At 41.0% G+C, this 24875-nt stretch overlaps 1 protein-coding gene across 6 annotated transcripts in view; it reads left to right on the forward strand.

The window, feature by feature from the left end:
• Nucleotides 1-24875, forward strand: part of LOC109638878 (neural cell adhesion molecule 2) — a 381983-nt gene that overhangs the window by 328128 nt on the left and 28980 nt on the right. For all 6 annotated transcript variants that reach the window (XM_020102061.2, XM_069521443.1, XM_069521441.1 and 3 more), the window contains 8 exons: nucleotides 3220-3389; nucleotides 9666-9811; nucleotides 15707-15857; nucleotides 17473-17660; nucleotides 18617-18713; nucleotides 19763-19936; nucleotides 22689-22808; nucleotides 23698-23819. In XM_020102061.2, coding sequence (XP_019957620.2) covers nucleotides 3220-3389; nucleotides 9666-9811; nucleotides 15707-15857; nucleotides 17473-17660; nucleotides 18617-18713; nucleotides 19763-19936; nucleotides 22689-22808; nucleotides 23698-23819 — 1168 coding nt within the window. The remainder of the gene's footprint in view (nucleotides 1-3219; nucleotides 3390-9665; nucleotides 9812-15706; nucleotides 15858-17472; nucleotides 17661-18616; nucleotides 18714-19762; nucleotides 19937-22688; nucleotides 22809-23697; nucleotides 23820-24875) is intronic.

Genomic DNA, 24875 nt, shown 5'->3' on the forward strand with positions numbered 1-24875 from the left:
CCTGCTCTGAATTGAACAAAGTGCAATGTGCTTTTAAAAACCCACACTTTCATACATTTTTTTTATGTAGCTGCTTTTCTTTTTCCCAAAGATTGGCAGCAGTTTCTGTGTGGTGACCAGCAGGTGTAAATCAGAGGCACAGGCAAGAAACTGGTAAAAAAGCACTTACCTGCTCTGAATTGAACAAAGTGCAATGTGCTTTTAAAAACCCACACTTTCATACATTTTTTTTATGTAGCTGCTTTTCTTTTTCCCAAAGATTGGCAGCAGTTTCTGTGTGGTGACCAGCAGGTGTAAATCAGAGGCACAGTCAGAGCTGCTCGATTAACACAAAACAAATTACATGCTGACCCGGTCTTTGAAAGAAGTGAGTATCCCTCCAATAAATGGCAGGATCCACGTTAATTAGTAATTTCCACTTTGATTTTTACTTTTAAACGTTCAGGAAGCATTCAAATAATTGCACAAGCCTGACAAAAGTCAGATATCAGCATTTGCACTTATTCCAGGATTTAACCCGATGACAGGAAACTTTGTTGTACACAACAAACTGTGAACTCTGCAGTTAGACTGTTGAGGCATACTCGACGCTCCTGCACTTAATGTGACATTGTCTCCGAGACATAATGAGCGTCGACGCGTCGGAGCTTGAAAGAGAAGTCGAAGGCAACACGCACATCCCTTTGTGAAGTACAAACAACATTTAAAGACGCCGCGCAGCAGGAAACAACCTCAATGTCGTGCAGCCTCATTCATCTTGCTCTCTAGCTTCCAGCCCAAACAGCAGAAATGATATTTACTCCAGGGTGTGCTACCTTGTCATTTTAGTGGCGGAGCAAACCAGGAAAATATGATTTTAATGATTTAACAGCATGCATAAAAAAGCAGGGGAACCTCACAGTGAGGATGGGTGAGAGCTGATGTATTGATCCATTTATTACTTTCATACTGAGACTGTCGTTATTCCCTCTGTTTCTTTTTAATACTCCGGGAAACTGAGTTATGTTTGGCGTGGTAATTACAGACGGTGATTGAATTGAGAATCTTGTCCAACTGTAGAAAATTGCATCTTGCAACACAGCTACTTCAATATAATGTAACATTTAAAATTAATTGAACTGATTGTGACGCCAGAATAGAATCTATTTATCCTTGCAATTGCTTCTTTATGCTGTTTCAAATGCTCCCGTGGTGCACGGTGATTTTTTTTTTTTTACAAAAACGTATGCCTCTTCACTTCACTTTAGTCCCGATCTGATGGTCTTCAGTGTCCATCGACTATCTAAACAATACAGCACGCTCTCCTTAATTTCCCAGGTCACACTGTGTCAGTCCGAGACCACTGCATTAAACAAAAGAATGGGCTTCGGCGTAAACAACAATCACAAGACCATTTATTCTTTCCTTTTGATGCCACCTCTCCCAGTGATCTCCAGCCTCCCAGTCGGGGGTTTTCGCCTCATCCCCTGTGCATCATGGGTAATGGACTACCTGTCAGCAGTCAGTCAGTATAATGAGATCCAGTGCTGCAGCCCATCCTGCACTGTCTGTCCTTAAGATGAAGCCTCTCTTCATTTCCTATTTGGCTCGCTCAAGTTATTATTACTTGGCTTTGGTGTTTCTTCCGTTGACTTTCAATTATCCTCCCTCCTGCTTTGTTTCACGCAGTATAGTGCAGCTGGGGCGTAGATCTCGCCACACGGCACCACTGTGTTTGTGTCATTTGTGTCTGAGCCTTGAAATCTTTATATTTGAGGTCCCTAAATAATCAGATTGTTTTCTTTTTCATTCACACAGTCCACACAGTGTGAGACCATAGAGGGACGTCCAAATGTAGTTAGAAGTATGCATTATTCTAAGAATTTAGTACTCATCACTTTTGAATTTAATTTGCACAACAGTTTATTGGGTTTAAAAAGAAAGGGCCAGTTTCAGGTTCAGTGCCTTATTGTCTCTATTGAACGAACAGGTAGGAATAAAAATGTGTTTTTATATGCATACCTTATATTTCAGGGTTAAAGTATTATCAGGCCAAATTAATAATAAATGGCAACTGAAGGCTGTTTTTCTTCATATCCTTTTATCCAAAGCTATAGCTTTGAAGAATTGTATCCTTCCATTGAAACATTGAGTGAGAAAACATTGACCTTCTGTGGATACAGACTGTAGGTTGTAGCTGTGAAGGGAGCAGAGGTCATTTGTAGAGGAATTTGTATTATATTTAATGCTGTTTTGCTTGTGCAGTTTAACACGTACTACTTAACACTCATTAGCCTTCAAAATGTTCTTTTACTTTCCCCCAACTCCCAAATAGTGTGTTATGAGGGCCAAACAAAAAAAAACAACATTGCGGTTGCAAGGCATAAAACTGAGGGGAACTGAAGAGCTGGGTGATAATTCCCTGAACTATAAGTGACCCCTCTCACATTGTACATAATCATTTTCACACAAACTTCAGAGGAATTTAAAGATGTATTTCTATTTGAGTGAGTCGCTGCTTGATTCCGTTCCACAGATATTCGGTAATTGAGCTAATCCTTTACTTTTAGCAGATGGCATTAAAAAGCACCAATGAGTTTCAATCTGCGGAAGCATGGGAGAGAAAAAAGTCAAATTCCTACAAATATTTAAAAATCCCTTTAACCTTACAGATTAAACGGCTGGTTAAGCAGCTGCAAATAAACAAACGGGGGAGGCAGCAAAACCGGCTTCACACCATTATGCTTCTGCTATGAAGCTTAAATATAGACATGGATCAATTTAGCAGTTGTGTGTTGTTGTATTTTTTTCTGACTAATATCTCTACAGGGTCTAATAAGAAAGACATTAAGTCAACACTGTATTCCACATCAAACAGGAGTCATTTTGTGAGTGCAACAACACAATCGAGCTCCGACGAGACTCAAAACACTGACTGGAAGATCCCATCTTCTCTGACTGGCATAGGTTGTGGCATGTGAGGAATGAAGAGGACACACAGGAAATGATTCACCAGGACATAGTTATTGCAATTATAGTACGACACATCCATCCAAAACAATTATTTTATAAAGCTTGAAAGGGTTTCTAAAAAAATGTCAAAGTCAAACTGTCTGCACTCAGACTCAGTTGACGTCCAAAGTGCGAAAATTACACATCATCATGTGCTGAATTTGGTGGACGTCACTCTCAGGGATAAGTTAGTTTCATGTTTCTTTTTTTTTGTTTGTTTTTGTGCAGGAAAGGGCAGCAGCTGGAGCCATCGGAGCAGTACTTCTTCAACCGGCTGGAAGGAGGCCGTGGCATGTTAACCATCCACAACATCCGGCAAGGTGACGGGGGCACGTACTCCTGCAAGGCCACCAACAAGGCAGGATCACAGGAGAGGGAGCTCTTCCTCAAAGTGTTCGGTAAGTGTCTGTTTGACCAGAAAAGACGTTCCGATGTGGAGATGAGGCAACTTACCATAGTGAGTAGGGATTTATTATATGTACTGTGTCTTGATGCATGATTTTAAACTTGCAGAGCTGTTTTTTATGTCCCCGTGCCGTTTTCTGTTTTCAGAGTTGTCCGCCCTTTTTTAATCACACACTCCAAATGACTGAACGCATGCTTGTAGAAGCCAAATCCATCACAACTGAGGTAAAAGGCGACAGATTCTTCATCCATAAACAAAACAACAGAAAAAAAACATTAAATACCTCCGTACTGCTCCTGAGTTGTCATCCAAGTGTCCGTAAGCCCTGACATTCATAAGGACCCTCAACATTACTAGAAACTCAGAGTTTGAATACTTGAGACTCGGATGTTCTGTTCACATCCCTCCTGATCGGAACCGGAGCCGTTTAAACCTGTGTCTACCGCAGTTAGTTATTTGACCCAGGAGTGAATTTTAATTGCATCCATTCCCATTGCAGAAAAGCCAGATGCTAGTGGGTGCTAATGAGTTTTCTGACCAGTGGAGGGGCTCAAGAAAACATTCCCATATAACTGCTGAAGATATATATACATAGGGGCTATTTCTTCACTATTAAGTGTAACCTTTATACTGTATAAGACTGTATTAGTTGGTTGTTGGTACCTGCTTATATGACCCACTTTTCTGGATTATGTTTGAGGCATAACCAAAGCAAAAAAGATGACTAACCCTTTATGACGGAGCAATGCTGTGGTTCAAATTTGGTTATATTAGGCCACAAAATGGGTTAGATTAGATTAGATCGAACTTTATTGATCCATTTGGGAAGACTCCTTCAGGGAAATTACAATTCCAGCAGCATTACAGGAAATTAAAACAAATAATAAAAAGAATCAAAAGAATCAAATAGTTAAAAACAAGACAGTAAAACAATTGACATGTTATTCAAAAGGTTGTGTTGAGGCTATTGCACAGTGTCCAGTGTTAAAAAACCTATTGCACAGTATGTAAGACCATGGTTTGGGGTTTTTTTTAAAGTTTGTGAACCTTAATTTTCATGGTTAGAAAATCACATTAATAAAGTTATTTAGTGGAGTTTAATAACAATAAGATACAACAGCACTGCCCCTGACGATGAGAAGTGTTTTATATTTATCCATAAAGTTTTATTGTGGGGGCCTCCACAATTACATTTCATTAAAAATAAAAACTTTTCCAAGACATAACAAAAAGCGCATCGATATAGCTCCCCGAAAGGAAATATTTCATTTATTGCTTCATAAATCAATAACTGCACTCCTCATATAAACAAAATTCAATCTATATTTCTTATAAAACCTGCTGGCTATCTCCTCACAGATCACTCTGATAGTGCGGCTCATGAAAATGTATGGAGATTTGTGCTCCAGTCATCAACATCCTTTCAAGACGTGAGAAGCGCTCTTCCTTCAAAAATGCACATTTAAATGAAGACGTTAAAGGATGGAGGGAGGAGTTCTGTTTTTCACTGTGCGGTGTGTGCTGCACATTCACGTTCGGGCATGGCAACACATTGCCTCATCCTTAACGTCACTCATGTTTCCGCAATGCTTTTTTGTTTTCCTTTATTCCTGAAACAGAAAACCAGAGCCCTCCTTCTTTGACAGATACAGTTGAAAACAGCCAACTGACAAACTCACCCGCTCATCTTGAAATAACTCGGCATTTACATTTTGCTCTGTAGGCATTTATTTCATCATCGCATCCCGTGATCTCGACGCTAATGTGCTGTTGAAGCTCAAAATTCCACGATCACAAACGTAACAGGCAACAGGAACATTTCTTTGTTCTCAAATGTGTTTGATGACATGATTATAGGTAATAAAATGAGCCGAGGCTACTGGATCATCACCACAAAGTGGAAGACGAAAGATGTGAGAAAAGCAAATTCTTCCTTGAAGTTTGTCTTTCATGCAGCTCCCTAATAATCACCTCGGCTCTAGAAATGCCCGACCATGTGTGACCACAAGCAGGTTAGAGGGGCAATTAGTAGCTCCACTCTGCTTTCATTCCCCTTTCACATTTGTGCACACAACACCTCCAAATCTGCATGTCCGCTGCTGTCTAGCCGCGCTGTAAAGTTGGCAGCCTTTGAGCTCTAAATGCCAGTGTTGGTCCTCGCAGCTACTATCAGTCTTCAGGGATTATGTTAAGTTTACTCTTGCTTTTTAGGCTCCGGGTCATTCAGTGCCCAGAAGAGGGGAAGAAAAAAATATATCCACCATTTACACTGTCAGGAAAAAAAGCTACATAACATTTCTAGGGTTGGTCTTAGACATGCTAGCAGTGTGTCTCAAGGGAGGCTCCGTGGGTCAGTCTACAATTACTGGATGGATTGCCATGAAATTTTATGTTGACATCCCTGGTCTCGTGAGGATGAAGCGTTCTGTCAGGACCTACAGTCACCACTAACTCTCCCCTCCGCACGGGCCCCCAGGGACTTTTACATTTATCCTCCTCGTAGCATAATTCCTCCATCAGAGGGGTATAATTTACACCATTGCTTGATTTAATGCATCATTTACACTTTTAAAAAATAGCTACATTGCATGCAGGGCCGTGTTGCATTTTTCATAATTTCCTACACTGGATCCAGAAAGTATTTAAAGCCTTTTTTTATTTTTTGCACACTTCATCATGCAGTAGATTAACTTGTAAATGTATATAAGTGTCATTTTATTCATCAATCTATACTCAATAACCTGTAGTGACAAAAGTGAAATTGTAAAGCACTGCAGATCTCGACTATAATGCAATTTGATAGCAGATACTTTATCATCAGTATCTGCAGCCGTTACAGTAAATGTCAGTTTTTGGTGCTCTCCATTCTGCAGCAACATTACAGGAAGAATATACAAAGAGAGCCGTGATACAGGAAGAAACATATCAGAGGAAACAGAGATGCACATCTCAGTCTCTCTGCAACCAGCTGCAGGTTGCACTTTTTACCTCTGTCATAGGTAGTCCCTTAAATACAGCGCCCTCTTTAATGGGTTTGCTGAATACATAATGACATATTTGGCATTCTGGCTCTGCTCCAAGATCTCCCTGCCCTTCCACGTGCATCGACTGAGCCATCAGCTGATGTGGGCTGGCACAGAGATCTGCTGCTGTCAGCTGATGCACTGAATTGTGGCAGAGCTTGACTTTGTTGAAGTGCCTGAGGTAACACCATGCTCAATTTGTCCTAGGTATTTCTAGTCGAAGAAGAAAAAATTAAATGCAAACATGCTGTTCACTTTTCTCCTGGAGTAAACTGAAAATCAGAGACTGAATGGATATCGACAGTATATGTTTCAATGCTTCTATACATATATAATACATGGATATTTATTGGAAGAGTGTCTGAGAGTGTATCTTCCTGTTAATCTCTCTAAACTCAGAGATTTCAGAAGCATCAAGTATGACTCGAGAGAATCTATTCTGACATTTGAGTTGTGGATGTTTTCAGTCGGAGGGATAAGAGCATTATGCAGTGACAAATATTACCATGGAGGGTAATTACCAATGTTAAAAATTATAAACATTACTATCTCTTATTTGGTCTTTTATAAGCAAACAGTGAGTCGATCTGCATCAAAGCTGAATCAATAATGTCATTGTGTCAATTGAGTCTCTTTCACAGACTCTGGCTCTATTTTTTCCAGCACAGATCTGACACTGTCATAAAGCTCCAACATTTACAAGTACAATCATCATGATAGCTATAGTTAATGTAATTAAGTGTGATTATGTTTATCAGCAAATGCTAGAGTGGAAGATACACACGTTCTCAATTCAATTGGTTAAAGAAAAACGCACAAAATTCAATTTAAATGTACAAATCAAACTAAAACAAAACAAACTCTCCCCCGAACCTAGAAGGTTGAATTAATTCTGTATTTTTATCTCTCGGCACACAAATGCATCTCGGCTCTTTCTCATTTAGAGTCCAAATGTTTTAGATAATGAGTTTTAATAATGTTCCCTGCAGAGTGCTTTTTTGCACCATGGTTGATAAATGAGACATTTCCCATTTAATATTTGCATGATGAAGGGCATCTGGGGCAAAATGGCTGCAGATAAGGGAGCAGATGGAGAACTGGTTCAGACCGGTCTCTGCACCAATAACAGTTTTTATACGGGAGCCGGATGATTTCAAGTGTGTATTTGTGTTGTATTATTTATGTCTTTTGTGTATTTCTGATACCAGAAGTCATAACGTGCTTTAATAGATGTGGGTGATCAACTGAAGTGCTCCTCATCTTCCTCTCTGCAGAAATCCTCTGAACAAGTCATTTAGTCTCATTAGGAGGCTGTAAAGTTTTTTTTCCTAGACAAAGAAAAATTTCAATGGTTGGAGATAATTTCACTTGTTCCCGCCGCAGCATGTTTTTGTCTCCACACAAAAACATAATCACGAAGATTCCCGCACCATTATCAAGAAACCGCCACTTGATTCTGGATCATTTTTGAAGGCAGATGATTTATTTTAGAAACAACTTATCGCTGATTGGAATATCTGCTTGACTTATTTGAGTAAAATGGGCTTTTAGGACTCGATTGTTAACTGAAAAACTCATCAGCGCTCATAATTTGAATTTATTGAAATTTGGGGCTTGTTTTTGTGTTTTTAAACGTCATTCCCATTGAGAATAATAACACTGTGCACAACAAAGATTTTTAAAGAAGCTCTAGTCAGACTCAAAACATTCTGTGTGGATTTGTGAACAATGTTTGTCAGCAGGATTAAGCAAAAAAAAACAATTCAATAGATCTTGAAACTTGTGGATAGATGGGACACAGGCGGAGAAAGAACTCATTACATTTTGAGATGGATCCAGGAATTTTTGTGAATTTTATGACGTTCACACTGATTCCTCCGAAAATAATTCATGGATATTTATAAAAAGAATCAGACATATTTACGAGTGTGAGTGTGTAGAATTTAGTTCAGCTTGATTGAATTTAAGGAGACTGTTGGGCCTTGGCAGAGATATTCTAGTTATTTTTACTTTCTTTATTTTCTTACCCAATTCTGCTTGTTTTACTTCCTGTCTCTGTCTGGTCTTACCTGTGCACCAGTTTTTCCTGCCTCCCATGTGTAATTTACTATTATTTTCGGCAATACCTGCAGACAACTTGCAGACATCCAAAGGGGTTAAACAAAACAAAATACCATGAATGGGATAAATATACATACAGATGCATTTATTCTAGTCTGATTGTACAACTCATCCTTTGTCTTGCCTTGTTGGACTTAGATATTACCAAGTTTCTAACCGATTGACAGGACAGCTGAAACTAAAATATGACCCATCCTGCAATTAATTGTTGATTCAACTTAACTAACACTTTTTTTACACAGTGGTTAGGAAAGGATCATCCCAGAATAAGTCTGGTGTTTGTGTGTGTACCTGTGCAAACGTGTGAACCTATGCTTCGACAAATATCCCTCCCCAAATTGTGTTAAACACCTGCAGTACAGTCGTCACTATTTTCCATTCACTTCCCTCTTCATTTTCGGATTTTATGCTATGCTACACCGCAAGCGACCCTGTTGAGGATTTTCGTGCAGTGTGTGTGTCTGTGTGTGGTGGTGGTGGTGGTGTTGTGTGGTGGTGGTGATGGGGGGGGGGGGTGTCAATGATTTGTATGACTACCTCCGTGCCCTTGACATGCATGGTGTTCCAGGGCTTTGCCTAGAGCGCCTTATCAGTAGGAGGCGAGCAGAGGGGGTCGGGTGGAGGGGGCGGCCACCAACCTCACGCTTTTCAGGACATGTTGTGGTGCTTGCTCTGCGTCAATAGTGAATCACAGGGTGCTGGAGACGACATACCCCCACTCCCCAGACAAAAATCTATATTTACTTAAAACTACAAGTTGAGCATACACAGAGGCGGAGGCGGTTTTGCTCTAAAACTTCACCAAAGTCATGTTTTTTTTGTGTTATCATCAAGGCAGAAAAATAGGCCAGAGGGCGCGTGTTGATGCCAGACCTGGAGAGTATGACTGCAGTGGATAAATGATCGTGGCCTAGACTGTCAGTACCAAAGTCATGCTTCAGCTCTGTGTTCAAACCCCATGGTATAGCCTTCATCTCCTCTCCCTTAAGAGTTAGATCTTTGACAGTTTCACTCTTTTTCTCACTCACTCCTCCCGCATACTGCCTTGCTGTCCATTCTTCTTTGCTCACTTTTATTTTTCTCTCCTCTTTATTATTTCTCCCCTCGTCCTCTGCGGCCTTCAGTCCAGCCTCACATCACCCAGCTGAAGAATGTGACAGCCGTGGAGGGCAGCGCCGCCATGATCTCCTGCGTGGCCGAGGGCGAGCCTCTGCCCGACATTTCCTGGAAGAGAGCCAGCGACGGCCATACCTTCGTGGACGGGGACAAGGTAGAAACTGCCAGAGCCTCCATCTGGCTCTGTGTGTGTGTGTCTGTGTGTGCGCACACATCGTGCAGCACGTGTTAGGGTGATGAGCTTGGGACATAATTTATACGGATATTATGCAGCTTACAATGTTCATATATGTTGTGTATATATATATATATATACTAAAAAAGCACATACAAAAGTATTTACTTAAAATAGATTCCACACCCCATTTACAACTAATAACTAACTTTGCACATGAACTGTCATACATTTAGGAAATACAAGGTCATAGTACCAATATTTTTACACACAAGTACTTGTTCAACTTCTGAAGATACCATGACCTGGATGACTGAGAATCTTCACAGTAATGTTTTTAATGGTATCATCTGGTGGACTAGACATCTCTGAAAAGAGCATTCATGAAAATACAAAGCTACAAAAGCCTCCCAACGGAAACACAACCACAATGCAAGTGAGCGGACGGTGACAATGAAACGAGCAGAGGAACCTACTCGCATTCAAATTTGATGCTTGTCTAGGATTAAGTAAAAACATGTATCATAACCAAAACATAATAATGTTTAAACTCTTCCCACCCTCCCAACACACTCTAATGTTTCTGATGTTGGAACAGGGATAGGTTGTGATATTTACCCCCACTTGACTTCAGTTATTTACCAAATCATCTCCGTATTTAAGCTGGCTGTGTATCTCAAAATATACGCACAGTATCAGTATCTGAGTGTGACATTACTGCAATGCAATACTCTCTCGTAAAATGTCACTTTTGAATGGACATTTAAAATCCAACCTTGTCAGATGCCATCATTGAGTTTCATTCATGGGGATTTTAAAGGTTGTGATGAGACAAAGGTGTCCTGACTCAGAGAAAAGACTGAAGTAATACAGCTGGAGCTGTGGCTCAGAAATAGAAATACATGTATAATGTTTTTCTTCTCTTTTAATGGTGTTCATTAAAATGTCATGATTATTTATCCAAAGGAACATTGAGTATTTGTGTGAAGCATGGTTGAGCCCTAAAAATAAATGGCCAGCATGAGCAGGTCATTACTTGTATAGGTCCTCATCAAAATAAAAGCTGACATAATCACTCCCATCTGCCAGAAACGAAATGATGCAATTGGAGCCAATTTATTGCTGACAGTGCTGCTCAGGGCCTGTCCAAAGGCAGATGCTAATAATCACATAACCATCACATTCAAAAGTCGATGCTGGATCCCATTTGCTTTAGCTTGCTATAATTGACAAGTGAATTAGCTTCAAAGACTTTTATAATTTCAAAGCTGCTCTAAAACCATGAAGGCACCTTTACATTGATCCATATTTTATTATGAACAGTGGGAATGACGGGAAATCAGCAAATATTTATTCTGATTAGCACTCGGCAAAAAGACGCTGCAAGAACCTTGATGTTTTCAGGGCAAACACGAACACAAATCCAACGTACACTCCAATTTGTAGCTCTGTGTGACTTTGACTTTTTGTTTTATCTGACAAAAGAACCTGAGAAGATACTAAGGTTCAGTTGTGTCTCTCTTTTTTTTTCTCCCAACATCAATTATTCACTTTGTCCGTAAGACGAGTCGCACAAATCAAAGGTAGAATGAACTGCAGTCGCATTTTCTTGGAAAGTAATTACTCCTGAATTAGCTGCCATTAATGTCGGCACCATACGCACTTCCATCACAGCTTCAAAGCTGAAGCTTTCTCAGAAGGAGTAAAAAAATATGAAGGCAGACATTCTTTTTGCTGCAGAAAAAGGTCAGCGGAGAGAAAAATGAATGTGTGCATTGGCTCGAATCGCTGTGGGTTGATAAATCACAGCCAAAAATGAGAGTAAGTGCTTCTCTTCCCGCTGCAAATGCAATTATGGAAATGCATAGTGCAAACCAACACACCTAAACATACGCAAAGACAAACACGGCCTGTGCAGCACGAGCCATGATGGATGGCTGCAGTCATTTAACTTTAAAGCAGGATGTTCCTCTCTCAATTTGCTCCCCAATCTGCATATCCACACGCTGCTTCTCTTGTTGAGACATTAAGCTACAATGGGCTCACTTTTACTCTCTACACAACGCTGCTTCCATTCTTCTCATTCTTTGTCAACTGACGCTGTGACCCCCTGGCTACGAGACCATAATAGGAGGCAGGTCTTGGAGTGTAATTATGAACTATGAGGTGGGATATGAGTTTCGCCATTGTTTCACTCCTGTGGTATTGTTTTGATCATGAGCAGGTTTGTAAAACTGGCGTTGCCTCTGTTCTATTCATGCAAAACAGGGGGGATCTTGTGACTTTTAAAGAGACTTATTCTGCTCATGCCCGGCTTCATAATTTGAGTTGGTGTCATTGCTTGAAAAGGTTTACATGCTCTAATGTTCCATTGCTGCAGCTCCTCTTTTTAGCCTCTGTCTGTCTGGTTGTAGATCCCGTCCTTCCACTCTATTGTGACGTGTCAACCACTTCCAGCTCGTATAGAAAATGTCAGCCTCTACCTGGCTAGGGGGCACTTGAGGGACTTTTATATACACTGACTGTAGTGGCCCGCGATATTTCTTATTTGCCCGCCACTCTCATGAATTTCTCCAGTGCTGCACTGTTTGGCTATGTTCAGTAATATTTGCTGTGCGTTTGCTCGCCCACAAAGTTTTCACGATCCACGCAGACCGTCAGACCTCATAGTTATCATAACATGTAATGCAGTTCTCTCTTTCACTCTTCAGTATGTCACAGTTATGCATGGGAAAGGAGGATTTTCCTGGACTGCATTTTTAAAGCAAATTTCATGTTAGTCCGTCCTGTAGTTTTAATGTAACCCTGCTAATTAACAGACACATGAATATAATAAAAACAAAATAACCTCCTCAGGCAAAACTGGAAAAGCATCATCCTTTAAAAGCTTTTGCCTGTTGTTAACCTTATGTTAACTTAAGAACTTTTCAACCTTTTCCTCAATTATTCAGGAGTCAAGCTTGTGTTGATTTGATCTCCTTTCAAAAGACATTATTGTTTTGTGTCTTGTTTGATACCTGGTCACAAAAGCAGCTGCAAAACACAGAGGAAAATAGATCACAGGCATGTTGAAAGCCCTCAGATTGTCTACGTTTTCCTTGTACAATGTCATTATGTTGTTGCGATGAGGGTGATGCACTATTCATTAGAGTGGTTCACACCCCATTCCAAACTGTTGGAATTAGCCATGCTCGCCAGAATTGGACTTCCAGCCCACATTTACAGCTGACATTTTTAATATCTGAAAATTGGCCAGTATTGAATTAACACAGCAACACAGGAACTCGAATCCCATTTGAGAGATTGCAGTTGGAATTTCAATGTCAACCCCCACACGTTCTCATTTCTGAGGTCTTATGGATCAGATAGGGACAGGACCCTATTTTTTCTTCTGCCCAGCTTTGCTTTTACTGTCTGCTGCTGCTTTAATCTGCTCTATTCCCTCAGCTTCCGCGTATCTCGTGTGAACGTGGTCGCCGTTCACGTGTGTGTACAGTACGCATGTAACCATGCTGCAGCTGCGGTGTGTGTGTCTAGGGGCGTGCAGGCAAGTCGCTCTGTGTTCACGTCTGCCCGCTTGCCTCGTCGTTCCACCGAGCCGCATATCAAACAGGCTGCGCTTTAGGGGCCAAGTTTGTCTCTAGACACAGACCCTGTCAGTTGGTGGGGGCAGAGGAGGAGGTGGGAGGAAGGGTGGTTGTGGGGTGGCGTGTAATTTCCTGACTCAGAAGTTCCCTCCTGGAAGATTTCCTCTTCTCCTCCGCCTCCTCCTCCTCCTCTCTCATCCCTCCCCATCTCCAGCATTCCTATTCAACTCACGTGCGCACGCTCGCAATCCCATTGACCTTAGCTGGCGACGCAAACAAGCAAAGGATGCAGCGGCGACACAAAGGGACCAGAACCAAGGCTTTTAAAAGCCACTTCACCTCATTGGTCGGTAGTATTGTGGCGATAAGAGTAGAGATAAGCCATTCTTAACGAGGCAATACCTTAGCAGCGTAAGAACGACAGCATAAAGAGCGTGTGATTCAGAAGAGGGGGTTCACGGCCGAGGCTTATGAGGCTTAGACACGTGATGAGTATTAGCAGAGGCAGGTGATGAGGGCTTTTTTTGCTAGCTATCAAAAAAGCATATAAATGTGATTCATTGTGATAAAATACAACAAATATAACATGGTAATTAACCAGCTTCAGAGGTGCTGGTAGGCGGATTTCATTACCTCTGGACAGAACCAGGCCCTGGAGAGTTTATATCGGTTGCCCGGTCGTAATTTTGATTCAGCTGTTGTTTGCATATTCACAAGTCGGAAACCTGTAATTACAGCAACTCCACCATGACATGAACGCAGCTTCACCCCTGAAGCTCTGCTGCTAAAAATACTCATCAGGAAATTATTTTTTAGATTTCCTGCAGCACCGCATTGCCGCATGCACCCCGTAACGAAGATAACGAAGTATGGCGTGAATAAGGTCGTCAGCTTGAATAATAATAGCCACCACGGCTGAACATAACATTGCAGACTCACAGCGGAAGTCGGTGATAATCACCAACAATGACGCAAATTAACACAAACAAGAATTTTGCCGATTACGGCTGCAAGTAGAAAAACCTCCCTATGCACTGTGGGGTATCCCTCTGCTAAATAGGCTTACTGTGAGCCTGATTTGACTCTCATCCACAGCATTTTTTATTTAACTTCTTCTTTTTGTTCTAATTCCTATACAAGGAACAAACTCGTTTGAGTGCAATTCTACATTATACTCTCAGGCCTTGAGCTAAATAATTATATTCTATTTTTACTCCACTAAAGCTGTTTCTCTAAGTTGACTTAATTGGCTCATTACAGGGCAACAATGTGGGAAAAGTAAACTTGTGTTTCAGATGGATGTTTTTTGTGTATACCCTTTGACATACAGTATTTCATGCATGCATGTGCTCAGTGTACACGTATGGTCACATGATATTCAGATGTGTAGGTATGGAGCTGGATATTACTCATTCAGAGCAAGGAGTTTAAAATGGCTTTTAAAGTTTCAACCAACATCTCACCACTGTATCGTTATTTCCTCATGTTTATCATCTGAAATGGGAAGGACACATGGACTTGCAAAGCGAAAAGGTTATATTTTTAGTTGTTATACAGAACGTTGGATTGTTTGATATAATTAAACTAAAATGAATCTGACTTCCAAATCGTCTTCTAGTCCTAAACCAAAAAAACGCCCCGCTGCAGTCATGCGGCTCTCAAATACGTCAACCCCGAGTCCACAGGCAGCTGAAAAGTAGTTTCTCGGGGGTGACGGAGGGTATCTGTTAGGTAACTGTCTGGAGGCTACAGCTGCATGGTGTCTGCAGCAGGCATGCTCCTGGGGTGTTTTTTCTCATTACGAGTGAGTGTCGATCGCTGGAATGATAGCCTTGTCTGCTGTAATTGACCCGTAGCTTCAAATTGATACCATCTGTCTTCATACAGATGTAATGACCTTGTAATAAATGGACAGGAGTTTTCTTTCTTTCTTTTTTTTTGCATGCACCCCGACTCTGTGTGACAAGTGACAGTTGCTCACCACAGGGGGAAGGGGGTCAAAATGGATCAAGGGGCTGTCAGTCAGTCCCGAGTACAAAGTTGGATTAGGAACTTTACTCGGTGGACTCAATCAATCATTTCTCCAACTTTAGACATCACAGATATAAATGTAGAGTCTCCTTTAAATACAATTTCCCAAACTTAATAAGGTCAATAACTGTGTGAGCATATCAGGGATGTGAATAAAAACCATCCTCACATTTTCCTGACCTTTTCTGAACTGAAGATCTGAAACCGCTGATATTGCTAACACACCGACATAAAATTATGTGCTTTGTGTCTTCAGAGACAGGACGGACGCTTTGAGGTCCGTGGGCGCCACGGCAAGTCTGTGCTGACGATCAGCGGCGTGAGGCTCGCCGACTTGGGCCGCTTCGACTGCGAGGCACTGAGCCGGATCGGAGGTCATCAGAAGAGCATGTTCCTGGACATCGAGTGTGAGTAACAGCTACTGAGCATGGCATTGACTTTTACCTCAGTGGACACAGACTACAGACCAATCAACAGTGTTGTAAAATGATTGTACACATAACTTTAAGAGAAATCATTGATAAAATAGCAAAAGATGCATCTGAGTGAGATGTTTTTTCAGCCTCACTGTAATTTAACATTGTATCGATCTTTGTTGTGATCCAAATACTTGTTGTTTCTTTGACTTTTATATTAGTTATATTTTATGTAGTTCCTTTTTTATTTCTTCCAAAGCTCCAGCAATAATGTACAAATTGAATAAGACTGCTGGAGCCCTGGTTACCTGACATCGCCTCCCCTACTCCTCCACTCCCTGCATATATATGGTATCATGTCCCTAATGGGAAAATGAAACACATTTAATGTGCCCACTGCACCACACACACAGCCTCCAGAAGGGTTAATTAGTAATAGGATATCACGCATCGCCTTTCACTCCTGAAGATACAGCTCCCCTACTTCCCAGTGAGCACAACCGTTCCTCAGTGCTGGTTGTTTGGGGTTATTTGGGACAGACTATCCCCTGCCTAATGAGCTCTGTAGCAAAGATCTCCATTTTGTCCTGGGAACTATCTCGCTCATTACGAGAGCAGGCTCTGCTGGCCTGAATGAGACCGGGTTGAAAAAAATGTATTTTCCAGGAGCAGCGATTCGACCTTGAAGCTCCGAGGCAGAAAAAAGAGAGGGCAGACAAACAAACACATCCGGAGACACAGTGACCGGTAAAAAAAAAAACAAATGACTCGGCTGTCATTTAGAAACCAATTTTCTCTTCCTCGGGCTGAGGCGACTTTTGGGTTCACGGATCCCCTTTTAAAACAGTTCTTGCATAACTCCTGAAAAGTTGACATGTTGGAAAAAGTTACATGGCATCCTCGTAAAGAAATTGAAAACAAATCTCACATGCATCCACCAGCTCCCCAACCATAAGGCAAAGTCTCTGTCAGTCGACAACTCGGTCACCGACTCGACTCGCGCTCTGCAGAGAGACTGTGTGTGTGTGAGTGTGGCGGGGCTAAGCCAGCCATCGCCACTGAACTAATGAACTCATTTACTAAGTCACTGCAGGCTGCAGGGGGATAACACGTCCTCGGCTGTGACAGAGAGCTGGGCATCAATCTCTTTAATGGAATCCTGCAAGCGAACATAAAACAACCATAATGCCTCTCCGACTGAGCCGGGCTGACTGGGCCGAGAGAAATCCGACTGCTCGCCACTCCGATCGTCCATTACTGCCCTTCCTATTTGCCGGGGCAAATGAGCTTCTGTTTGCATTTATTTTTATTCTCGGAGATGATCGTAATGGAGATTTCCCCTCCCTTCCCCACAGCGTGAGGTGGCTTCAATTCGATTTTAGTTCCTCTTTTTAAAATTGCAAAGAGAGTTTGGGGACTGTTAATGAAATGCTTTTTTTTGTGGGTTGAGCCTCAGCGATTCATTTTTATGTCTTTTATCATCCAACTCAGCTCCACCTTTGATTAGAGTGTTTAACTGTCTGCCACATATTCCATGCTTTAAAAAATCCAGGTCCCGTTTAGCCTCCATTACCATAAATGAAATATCTCTTTCTTTATTCGGCAGACATACCAAAGTTCCTGACCAATCACACCATCTATTATTCGTGGGAGGGGAACCCGGTGAACATAAGCTGTATTGTGATGTCCAACCCTCCCGCCACCATGCTGTGGAGGCGAGAGCGCCTCACCATCTCCGCAGAGGGAACTGCTAACACGCGGGTGCACAGTGAGGAGGGCAAGTCTGTGCTGGAGGTGGGTACACGACCTGTTTGCTAGCAAGTACAAAACATGAGAGAACACTCACAATACCTGATCGATCCCCTGACGGTACGGAAAAATTGATAGATGGAAACTTTTTGTAATCACGATGATGAAACTTGTTCCAGCTCCTAAATGAGGACAGGACAGGATGAGATTTGTCTTTATTGTCTCTCTCAGGAGTAATTTGTCTTTTGATTAGAGAGAATGAAAGAAACAGGCGTCGCAGCAGGGCACAGCTTCTCCACATTTGTTTGCAGTTTAACTCATTTTCAGTACATTTTTCTCTTTAAATGACAATGTAAAATCAAGAAAGTAAAAGAGGGTATTAATCTTGACTATTTCTCTGTTCAACCACCTCAAAACCAATCAGAATAAATATAAATATAAAATCAGTATCGAACATAGGGTATTAAAACATAGTATATACTGTACATATACAAATATAGTACTAGTTCTATATATTGCAGATAATAACATTGCACATGATAATATTGCATAGTTTGGATATTATTACACTCGGTGAAGGTCTCTAATAGTTGAATTTAAGCTTGTTAAATGTTTGTAAGGATGAGCAGCAGTGCAAAAGCTGGTGACCCAGGTGAAATTTGTCTCTTATGACACCACGTCCTGTAAATGATTAGTTCCTTTCCCCCGTCATGTCGCACATTGTCATTTGATCCATCGTTAATGTAAAGAAAACCTGGATTGATGCAGCTCAGGCAAAGACATGCCGATTGGGGTTAGATTGATTGAAGACATTGGTATAATGGTGGTTTGTTTCTGTATAATGGTCCTGGGATGTGCTCCAGCTCTCTGCAACAGTCAATGCACTGTATAAGCGGGAGGTGGATAGTATCTCTACACTTCCTGGATAAATAAAACAAAACGTAAAGAGGTATGTAAAAGTTATATTTTTGTAATTCATTAAAGTTATTCTCTGGTTCTAGGTGACTCCGATGTCTGACAGGGATTTCGGCCGCTACAACTGCACAGCGAGGAACAACATTGGAGTTCGATACCAGGAGTTCATTCTGGCGCAGGCAGGTGGGTCTGCAGAGCTGACCCGTTTGCGCCGTGTGACCCCCTCTCCTGAACTAATGACATTGTTGACTTTATTCTGAGTGGAGCTTGTGTACAATCATGGACGCCAGAGTTTAAGAATCACAGTAACTCTAACCATCCACCTCTCTACTAATGCTAACAGCCTTATTTGCAATTCTCAGCAAGATAAATGTCTTCACTCGCCACCCCTATTCAGGCTAGCCTAATCTCAAATAGTGCCAGCTGATTTACCATACCCCTCGCTATTTCCTGAAGTACCCCCTAATTTACGGTAGCGCAGGCTAATACACAATTGTACAGCCCAATTATCTTTAGTGCAGATTGAATTGCTCTGGCTAAGGAGAAAAGTGGTGAGCAAAAAGCTGACCTAATATATGGTCTTGCAGAAAATAATAATGTTTAGGAAGTTATTCTGACTAACAAATTCTGCACACACACACAGAGGGAAACACACATATACACACTGATGCTGCTGTTAAAGTTTGAACCAATAACAGAGGTGTGCAGGGTAGATGAGCTCCAGAGGAAGTTGAGGACTCGTCGCTTCTTGTTTTGCAGATATCAGTTTTTAAATAAGGCCACAACAATGCACAGATGTTCTGAAAGGAAAAAGAAAATGTAGTAAACATGTTGGTTTAGCAGCTAAAAAGTCCATGGACACGTGAGAGATGCAGCTGAGTGATGTTCCTCCTCACCTCAAAATGAATTTTCTCACTGTGTTAAATTGCTTTCAGGGCCGAGAGTTATTACAGCAATAATGTCCGTCTTTAGTTTGATAACGGCGATGACAGTGATGCAAGAGGTGGGAGGCACAGGAAGTTCTGTCTGCTGCATTTACACTGCAGTAACTTAGGCTTTGTTTAACAACAAATTGAGTGGTATTACAGTTTTTATTGTGCTGTCTTGCTTTGATTCATCCAAGTTTGTGATTTTCAGATCCGGAAATGGAGCAAGGGGATCAGGCAAACCGCAAAATCCACAAGCTTGAATAATTCAATGTAAAAAAAACGTCCACCGTCTTTTCATTTCAGATGTGCCGTCGAATCCGTACTCCGTGCGTCTCTCGGCAGTCTCCCAGCGCCTGGCGACCGTCACCTTCATGAAGCCCGACTCGCACGGTGGCGTGCCCATCAGCTACTACCTGGTGCAGTACAAGGAGGTGGGCTCACAGGAATGGAGGGACATTAAGTCACACAGCATTCAGAGTGAGTGGTGTTTTTTACTCAATTGCTTATAACTTGACATAGGGACAAAGCCAATTCCCCTATGGTTTGCTATCATAACAGAACCCTGCTGTTATCCTCACATTTACAATCATCTTTTATGTGTGGGGTCAAGGATCCAATGAAGGGCTTCTGATTGGACGGTGTGAAGGGAGATGATTGGGTGTCCAGAGTTGAGGCGGTGCAGGGATGAAGATAGGTCACTCAGTAATTACAGTACTCAGCTGAATAACAGGAGGGAGCGGTTTAAAGTTCGACAGCCTGCAAGTGACCGAGTCAGGCTGTGATTGGATGAGAGAAAGAGAGAGAGAGTGAGCCTGTGGTGTGTAGAGATAGCGGAATTTGAAGAAGACAGTTGGTTTTCTTTCTGACCTAAATATTCCACCTGTATCATGATGTCGATTTCATGTTTATCCACACGTTGCTCTTTAAATTTGGTATTAAATATTATTAAATATGAAGACATAAAAGGATGTCGGCCATTTAATGAGACACCTAAAAAATAAAATGACGTCTAATTGGCCCTGGAGAGAAGAGGTGGTTAAAAGTAGTGGTCAGGAGTGATGGAGAGATAAATTACATCCTTTCTGTCCCATGGAACATAAACTCATATCATAGTATCAAATATAAGGCACTGTCAGAGAACTCGTTAGATTATTACAGTGCACTGGTTTCTAAATGTATGTTCATTTTCTCAAACATTAACATGAAACTGATGGTATCATTAGTGTCGTGTGTCGGAACTTTCCCGCTCACTTCCATTCAGCTTGTGAGGCATAAAAATCAAACAGTATTTCTGATCTTTACCTAAAAATGTACTCTCGGGCTTCCAACTGAAGAAATAATCCACGTGAGATTAATGTTTTTTTTTGACCCCAGTGGAATGGAGTGGCAACTGATTGCTGCTTGAGAAAGGTGAAATTGCTCAGAAAATGTGTCGCAAAATGCGCACGCTCTTCCTCCTCTTCCTCCTCCTCTTCCTTTTATGCTTTTATGACTCCAAATTGTTTTTCTGCTGGTGGAAAACTACACCATTAGGGGCAGGATGGATGGAAGGAAAATGGAAGCCGGAGAATAAATGCTCGGGTGATAAGCAGGTCTGACAAACCTGAGGGGCTTATCACTATATCCCTCATTTCAGAGTCCATGGTGATGGCGGTGAGGTGAATACTAACAAGCAGCTCCAGTAGCAATTAGAGTATAAATTAGAAATATACTTCATATGTCGAAGGAGAACATGTTTTCAACATGTTGGAAAAAAAAGGAAGGAAACATTGGGGAAAGAACTAAATAAACTTTAATTATATGTGTAATTTAGTTCAATGTTTTTTTATTTAACATTTAGACTAAAATATTAAAACCATGAGCAAGACTAATTACTAACCAGTCGAGTGCCATCATATAATCATATGAGCCACTTCAGATACCCTCTGCAGAAAGTAATTCAATATAATGAGATGCCGAGACTCATTTCGTTTGAATGTTTTTGCCCAAATTGAAATGCTTGCTTATAGCCTGGAAAGTAACCTAGCACGCTCGCAAATTGCAGTATTTGTTTTCAGTAGTGGGACGAAAGAACTGCAGAAGCACCTATTACCATCCAAGTATTTAATTTGTGCAGAACTGACAAAAACAACAACTTTCACTCAGGCTCATTAAGATTCTCGCCAACACTCTGATAGTAAACCTTATGTAAATAGACTTTACAATTTAAATAGGAATCTGTAATGTGGTCTTAAAATTAGATTTCCTGTGTTCTTCAATAATCAATGTAGTTTACAATTGAACATATTATACTTGCTCTAATGTTCAGAATAATACACAGTGATCTTATTAGAGTCATACTCCAATCTCATCTTTATATACATTTTGAATTCTAATTTATTCTTTACTATTATTGTAAAGAGACGCGCAATGATCATTTTATTTTGCATTATTCATTTATACTAGAAATTGCTATAAATGCTCTATTTGCAGAGTAAAAATTTAGTTTAAGCTTTTTCACAAAGGAACACATGGCAGATGATGGACAATCTCTATCTTGTAGATTTCAATACAATAATAGATTTGCTTTGATATATTTGTTCAGCATTGATTTGAAATGACACTCATGTGACTGAACGCCTCATTCCATGAAGGTTTCCTTTTAAAACCAATAATTCGACTTAATGCAGCATTGGCAGGGCTGCAAAAGGTGATGGAGCAAGCAGGGTTTGAACAACACGGCGCAAAGCATCAAAGATGGTTTCTGTTCAAGTTCAAGTGTGTTCATGTTTGAATTTTTCGAGTAATTTTGGTTTTAATTCGTTATTTGATGATATAAAATGAGGTGAAATGTCACTACTGTGCAGACTCAGGCTCCAAATGATGTCAAAAGTGCAAGATGGCGGCACCTGTGCCCCAGATAATTAGCTTCATTTTGGCACAGCAGGAGAAAGTGGGGAAAGAGGTGGAAGATGACGATATGATAAATGCACCAATTCTCAAACATGTAAAATTTAGGTTTCTGAAAAATATTTTCAGGACTGCATGGAAAAGGGCTTTGGTTTCTACTCATGACTCTGTTTTTTCATTTCCCGCCTGTAATAATTCATTATGAAAAGAGAGGGTTTTGCACTGGTGTGGAAACACCAGAACAAAACCCTCTCTTTTAATTATTTGCTCTGATGTCTACATGATTGACGGCAGCCACAGATTTCCAGGTGTCATGAACTCTGGTCGTGTCTCTCTCCAGTGACAGTGGTGCTGACGGGGCTGGAGCCCAACACGACGTACGAGGTCCGAGTGGCGGCCGTCAACGGCAAAGGTCAGGGGGAGTTCAGCCACACGGAGACCTTCCAGACTTTACCCATCCGTAAGTCTGACTCCCTCTTCTTCCATGCAGCTCATTTAATGAAACCCCTCAAAGTAAGAGCCTCTCATCTCCTCAGGTTCCAATCAAAGCTGTTCTAAAGGCCACTTCATAATCACTTTAAGTCATTACTACAATGGGTTCGTAGCCATTAGACTGAATTAATTGTGAATTATTGGCACATTTCAGGAGTTAACAAATGATGTGTGGTAGATAGATGATAATAAAGGTAATTTCTTCTAATATTCGACAGTGAACACCATGGAAAGCAATGGGAGCACATTTTAATTAAAAAATCAGAAATATATTTACAAATATCCTGCAGAATCTATTTTAAGTTTGGTAAAATGAGACCTATTTGCCGTTTCGTGAAACTCCAGCGTGTTTATATTTAAATGGTGACAACCTCATATTTCAGCGATATGAATCCAAATTATTGGACCTGTCAAATTTGCGTCTTGATATAAAACTGCAGCTTTAAAAAAAAAAATGTATACACTGCCGAGGTTTTATGATGAGCATTTTATTTTTTCTGGCAATCTGGCATCGCTGAGTTGCAGTAAATCCAGGCATAGCCACAGAAAAGGTGTTTCCACCAGTGAATGTTATACAGCCGTGCAGCTACAGATGATGAGTGTTCCAAAAAAGACCCAATTAGCTAAATACAGGGAATAATAAGAGCCTCCAGTCAACATTAATTATAGTCCAGACAGTGGGAGATGCCTTGTACTATGAATTTAATTCAACTTCATCTCGCTCCTGTTTCTGCTTCCTTATTTCATATTCACATTCCCACCTGCTCACCTCTTTGGGAATGCACGCACACATTCTGTCTCACACAAGAAGTTTTTTAGCATCTCATTCTGAAGCCTGCTTCTTTTGTGTCTCTCAGGGGAGCCGAGTCCGCCGGCAGTCCACGGGCAGAGGGGAATGGGCAAGGCCTACAGGCTGGGGCTGGTCAAGCAGGATGATGGGGGGATGCCCATCGTGGAGTATATAATCAAGTACAAGACGGTAAGTGAATCAGAGATGAACATGGCATCTGCAAATGTGTCAGCAGAATCCAATCACAACAAAGTCTAAACTAGGATAGCACACAGAAGAGCGCTATCAGCCAAGGCCTAAAAACCCTTAAAAGCCGGATCTGCACCATTGATTTCCCACTGAATCCACATTATCTCAGCTACACATTAGTGGTAGTTACAGGTTTGTAGCTCTATTTGTGGATGTACAGCGGCAGAAAAAAATCGGTGAAACCACATTTAAATCCGTTAGATCTCACTTTGTATTAGAATCAGCACGAAATTGCACACATTCTCATCCAGAGTCATGAATTTCTTTCCCGGGAAGTTGGTCTATATGTATCGAAGAAATTTGAATAAAAAGTCCTGGATCCTGAACCAATTTTTAAGGGTTCTATCCAAGTTTTCTGGAAACCAGTTGAATTTTTTTGCATTATCCTGCAGACAAATCAACAAATTAACCAACTGAGAGCTGGAAAAAAAACCTCCTTGGTGGAGATAATGCCTCAAAGGCAAAAGATGAGGAAAGAACAAAGTTTTAATGACTTGCAATATTCTATATTTCCATATATTTCCTCTCAAATGATAAGAATTGACTGAAACCAACATTAAACTATGCATATAAACAAACTACGATATTATAAATATCATCTGAGTAACCAAAGCCTGAGAGCCTGCTTCTTTATTACAATTAAAATTTGTACCCCAATTAATTTTCCCCTTATACTCTGTCCTGCTGTTTGCACATTAAATCTATATTAATGCGCAGCAGAAAATGGACCCCTAAAAAATTACAGACCGTGGCCAATAGTCATAAGACTTACTTCCTATGTCCTTTCCTAAGCACTTTCCCTAAACCTCGACGGAAAAGGAAAGATAAAAAGGAGAACTCATGAAGACGTAGGAAACCAACCCTAGTGCTGAGAGGATCCAACTGCACTTACTCTAAACTACATTATCATTCAGCTGATGAAGGCAGATGCTATGCAAGGAATTGTGGGTCGGCATCTCTTTTCCTTTTGTATGTGATTGTATGCTAAAGGAGATA

Source organism: Paralichthys olivaceus, chromosome 24 (assembly GCF_024713975.1).
Source record: "Paralichthys olivaceus isolate ysfri-2021 chromosome 24, ASM2471397v2, whole genome shotgun sequence".
In the NCBI taxonomy this organism is placed as follows: domain Eukaryota; kingdom Metazoa; phylum Chordata; class Actinopteri; order Pleuronectiformes; family Paralichthyidae; genus Paralichthys; species Paralichthys olivaceus.